Genomic DNA, 5,075 nt, shown 5'->3' with positions numbered 1-5,075 from the left:
ATATATATATATATACACCAAGCCCTGTTGCCTTTCAGGATGGAAAAGAAGCAATTGGCGTCTTAGATCTTAATTGACATATTTAATCAAGACATTTCCCTTCATAAGGCGGTGACCTGGAAGAATTGTTGTGTCACCGGACAAGATGCTTGGCGGTATTTCGTCCGTCTTTACATTCAGAGTTTAAATTCCGCCGAAGTCAACTTGCCTTTCATCTTTTCGGGTCGAGGAAATAAGTACCAATGAAGTACTAGGGTTGATATAATCGACAAGCTCCCACCCCAAACCCTACTTCTAAATTTCTGACTTTCCGAATTATAATGAAACAGTTCACTATCCAATAAAATGAAATATTTACGCTGTTCCTCCAGGGGCATGATACAACGGCAGCAGGAATTACATGGACTTTATATTTCATAGCCGCTTATCCAGATGTACAAAAGAAGTTGCAAAAAGAAGTCGATGATTTTTATGGTGAGTTATGAACTTCATACAAACTCTCGTTTTATTGTTGTGATTAATATTTTGCAAATGTTGAAGCGGCGTGCAGGACAAATCGTTGCTGCACCGGACAAAATGCTTATCAGCATTTGAAAATAATTAATTCCTGTATTTGCCACAGTGGTGACGGATGATCAGGTCGTTACAAGGTCAAATTATTTTTAAAATGTTGGGGCTTTATACTGAATTATTACGAAAATAAAAAAATATGTATGGAGAACAAAATGAAAGGGCCAGATACCAGGAGCCAAACAGGGAACTAGCAAATCCAAGATTATCTTTACCAGATGTGTTTTCCGGCCCTCAGGTGCATGTTCAGATTATGTCAATTCGTACAGGCCATTTCAAGAGGAACTTGGAAAAAATGATGTTCTTCATTGGGGCTGAAGTGTCTGCATTCAATCATTTCAATTTGTCCACCATACAATCCCTTTCACCATGACTATCTGGAAAAGGAACAAGATTTGCGATTCCCAGTCAAAGGAAGACAGCAGGAAGATCTTACAATAGACACAAGGGATAGCAGGACACGTCCTGAACATGATGACAGACCTGTTTCACATAACTCAATATGACAGCAAGGTTCGAAAATGAACGAGTACGTTTAAAATAGTTTTACCGATCTATACAAGCGTCGGAGAGGCCTCGGTTGACGGTGCCTGGCTACCTGCCGTATTTATTTGGAATTAGCACTCCCCTTCCACTCCGTTACCACTTCTAGGATTGGAATTTACTGAGGTTGCTCGTAGTCTCTTGTCTGAAAGTCCTCCAGAATTGCTGTTTAGTTGATCCACATTAACTCCAAGAATGTCCTCGTGAATATAAACTTTCTAACTTTTACCCAACTTTCATACTCTATACAATGCAAGGGTTGAAGTGCCGATTCCTGGTTTCCTTTCTTGGCAAAGAACTGTGAGTAGCTGATCGACTTTCAGCTGCCACACTCCCAAACATGGTCTTCACTGGAACTAGGACTGCAGTTTTGTTTTAAAGCTTTTTGAAGTAAAGTGTTTGGCCTCCAGAAATGAAATATTCAAAAATTACTCTTTTATTCATATATAATGATAACGATTCTAAATATTTCTGTCCAGTTATTAGAATTACAAACAAGTTAACATGTCAAGATAGACAGTGGATATATTTAGAGGATTGAATTAACGTTTAACCCTAATTCCAAGCGGTTGTGTTTCGTATGATACTCTCACATTGGCTGTATTTCCTATACATGCCTGATTCAATGTATACAAAACTCATGTGTCTGAATAACACAGTAAATATAACGCTAATTTCTATGGTCGATATAATTGACTGAAATTCTTGAAGGGCGAACTCTAACAGGAGTTCAAATGCCGGAAACAAGTAAAACATGCGTGAAAGGCTTTTAGAAAGTATCTCTAAGTATTAGATGAGCTATTATTTTTATTATTGTTGTTGTAAAATCGTTCTATGTTTATAAAATATTTTTCTGTTTTCTTTTTATTCAAGAGGAAAATGATGAACTCACACTGCAAAATCTTAAGAAACTGGTCTATTTGGAATGCGTTATCAAGGTAAACAGAAATTCCATTCGTAAATATAACAAAATAGAAGTTAAACATATTTTTTTAATACTCTAAGCACAAGACCCGAAATTTTGGTGTGAGAGGGTCAGTCGATTAGATCGACCCCACTACACAACTGGTAATTAATTTATCGAGCCCGAAAGGATGAAAGGTAAAGTCGACCTCGGCGGAATTTGAACTCAGAACGTAAAGACAGACGAAATACCACTAAACAATTCGCCCCGGCGTGCTAACGTTTCTGCCAGCTCGCCCCCTTAAGTTTCGTCAGTACATATTTCTGGAGCTACATCACTCTCATTGCGTTCCTGCGATCATTATTAGAGAGAGTATAACGAGATCATCACTGCGTGCATTATCCTCTTCCTCCTGACCTTTCAAGAACAACTTCTTCTTGGTCCGTTTCTAACCATCTTGTCTGAACCAGACTCCAGCCCTTTCAGATCTCTTTCACAATAGCCATCAAACAAAGGACGACATCTTATACTTTCTGTCCAAAACAAAGCAACGTGACTATTTTCACGATGGACTCAAGCGTTAGTCGGATCCACCCTGCACACAACAATAATTTCTCACAGAATTACAAGGCCGGAAAGTTACGGGTCGGTGTTAGTCGATTACATCGCCCACAATATTTAACTGGTACATTATATTTTCAATTCCGAGGGATAAGAGGCTAAGTTTACATTGAATAGTAGTAACTTTTGAATGAGTTTTATTTCATCTTATTCAATAAATGTTGTTAAGGACTTTTTACATAAATCTACAAAAGTGAAGTTAAGAAATGAAATACTTTGTTATTTAATAATAAATTGAAAATAATATTTACTGTGTTTTTTGTTTAAGGAGGTCCAACGTCTTTATCCATCTGTACCATCAATTGGACGTCTGGCTGCTGAGGATTTCAAAATTGGTAAGTTTATTTCTTATGATGATGGATAACCACGAATGGCAACCCAGTGAGGTGGCTTCTCGATAGTAGTTTGATAAGTTAGTAACATCCACCCATCACATTATCTTCACCACTAACTAACACTTTGTCTTTCTCACTTCCTTCACCCTTTTTTCACTTTTGTTTTCACTCACTGTTTTTGTCTCTCTCCCTTTTCTTGTTATCTTTTTTCTCGCTTTCTTCCTCTCATAAATTCAAATTACGATGAAAGTAAACAAACAAGCGAAGTTTGCTTTAGAAGCATTGAGATGTGTTAGAAAGTTAAAGAAGTGATTCTTAAACGCAGGATAGTGCTAATAATATAGCCTGAACAGGATAAACTACCCCTATTTTGCAGAAAAAAAGTGTTGGCGGCCAGCTATGAGACTCGAGCTCACACCCCCGTGATAACGCATCGCGGTATCTATGTATATATGTATGTATGCATGTATGTATGTATGTATGTATGTATGTATGTGTGTGTGTGTGTATATGTATGTATGTATGTATGTAGTCAGAGAGAAAGGCAGACAGAGTTCAGATTCTACCGAGATCGACTTTGCCTTTCATCCTCTCAGGGTCCATAAAATAAGTACCAGTTGAGCACTGGGGTCGATTTAATCCACTTAATCCCTCCACCGAAATTGCTGGCATTGTGCCAAAATCTGAAACCAATCTTACATTTAAGTGATTAAGATTCAAAATGCTGAAATTATATTTACAGGTCATCATGAAGTAAAGAAGGGTACTCCTGTCTCCATAATGATTTCTTCTCTACATAGAGATCCGCAAAACTTTCCAGACCCAGACATATTCGATCCTGATAGATTTCTTCTAGAAGATCCCGACATGTCATCGCATGCCTTTATACCATTCTCAGCAGGGCCTCGTAACTGCATAGGTAAGTTTTGTTGTTGTTATTGTTGCTATTGTTGTTTGACAGGGATTTGGTGGAAGTGTTTTAAAAAATCCATTTTTTAAAAAAATATTTCTCTTTTAGTGAGTCGATTTTCAGAAAGGCTTGGGGACAGCAACTTGCTATCTTCAAATCGGTTTCCTTGCCTATTCTCACCTTTGGTCACGAATGTTAGGTAGTGATTGAAAGAGTACGGTCGTAAATATAAGCAACAAAAATGGGGTTCCTTTGTAGGATACTCAACAGGATGCGTAGCTCCTTTATGGTCATAATAAATTTTATTCCATTTATTGTGTAAATATTATAAGAATATATGCAAATATTTTTCTCTTTTATTCTGCTTCAGTAATGTAAATGTCATTTATTAATGCATTTACGATATTTTGCATTAAAAAAATTTGATTGATCTAACAAGCTACTTTAATTTTTTTAAAATTTTCTATGACCCAATGAATTCAAAAGTACTTTCAAAATATTTATTCCCTGTGATTTCAGGTCAGAGATTCGCCATCTTAGAGGAGAAAGTCGCAATATCACGAATCATCCAAAGATTTAATCTTGAAACGACACAGACAATAGGAGAGCTGGAGCCAACTTTGGACTTAGTACTCAAACCTTCCAATGGCATTCGTATCAAACTTAGCCATCGATAACTGCTGTAATCATAGCAATCCAGATGTAATACTAAAACGTCTTCAGGTGTTATTTTCATCAAGAAATATTTTCTCCAATCTAATATGATTTAGAATCGTTAATCCGTCGGAAAATGTTTTCTATTATTTGTTCCAGATCTTTACATTCTGAGCTCAAATCCCGTGGAGATCGACGTTACTTTTCATCATACGTATGGCGATAAAATAAACTGCCAGTCAATTACTGAAATCAATAATATATAAATTATGCACTTCCCTTCAAAATTTATGGCAATATTATTTATAAACTATTCAAAAATGAATAACCAAAATTTAGAAGGTTATCATGCCCATTAGCGTGACATTTATGTGTGATCTGTAACTTCCAGTATTCAATAAGATATCCAGTAAGGTATTTAATACCATATATACATACACTATACATTTATATCTCCATCTATCTATCTATCTATCTATCTATCTATCTATCTATCTATCTATCTATCTCTCTCTCTCTCTCTCTCTCTCTCTCTCTA

At 36.4% G+C, this 5,075-nt stretch overlaps 1 protein-coding gene across 2 annotated transcripts in view; it reads left to right on the top strand.

Moving 5' to 3' along the window:
• The window catches only part of LOC106876144 (cytochrome P450 4V2), a 36,501-nt gene extending 31,433 nt beyond the window's left edge, over window positions 1-5,068 (top strand). For both annotated transcript variants that reach the window (XM_052967871.1, XM_014924567.2), the window contains exons 8-12: window positions 372-474; window positions 1,987-2,051; window positions 2,907-2,973; window positions 3,716-3,892; window positions 4,403-5,068. In XM_052967871.1, coding sequence (XP_052823831.1) covers window positions 372-474; window positions 1,987-2,051; window positions 2,907-2,973; window positions 3,716-3,892; window positions 4,403-4,560 — 570 coding nt within the window. In that variant the 3' untranslated portion in view covers window positions 4,561-5,068. The remainder of the gene's footprint in view (window positions 1-371; window positions 475-1,986; window positions 2,052-2,906; window positions 2,974-3,715; window positions 3,893-4,402) is intronic.
• Window positions 5,069-5,075: the final 7 nt, after the last annotated feature.

The sequence above is a fragment of the Octopus bimaculoides genome, chromosome 5 (assembly GCF_001194135.2).
Source record: "Octopus bimaculoides isolate UCB-OBI-ISO-001 chromosome 5, ASM119413v2, whole genome shotgun sequence".
NCBI classification, from domain to species: domain Eukaryota; kingdom Metazoa; phylum Mollusca; class Cephalopoda; order Octopoda; family Octopodidae; genus Octopus; species Octopus bimaculoides.
Note: the sequence above shows the minus strand (reverse complement) of the source record. Positions and strands in the feature narration are given on the sequence as shown.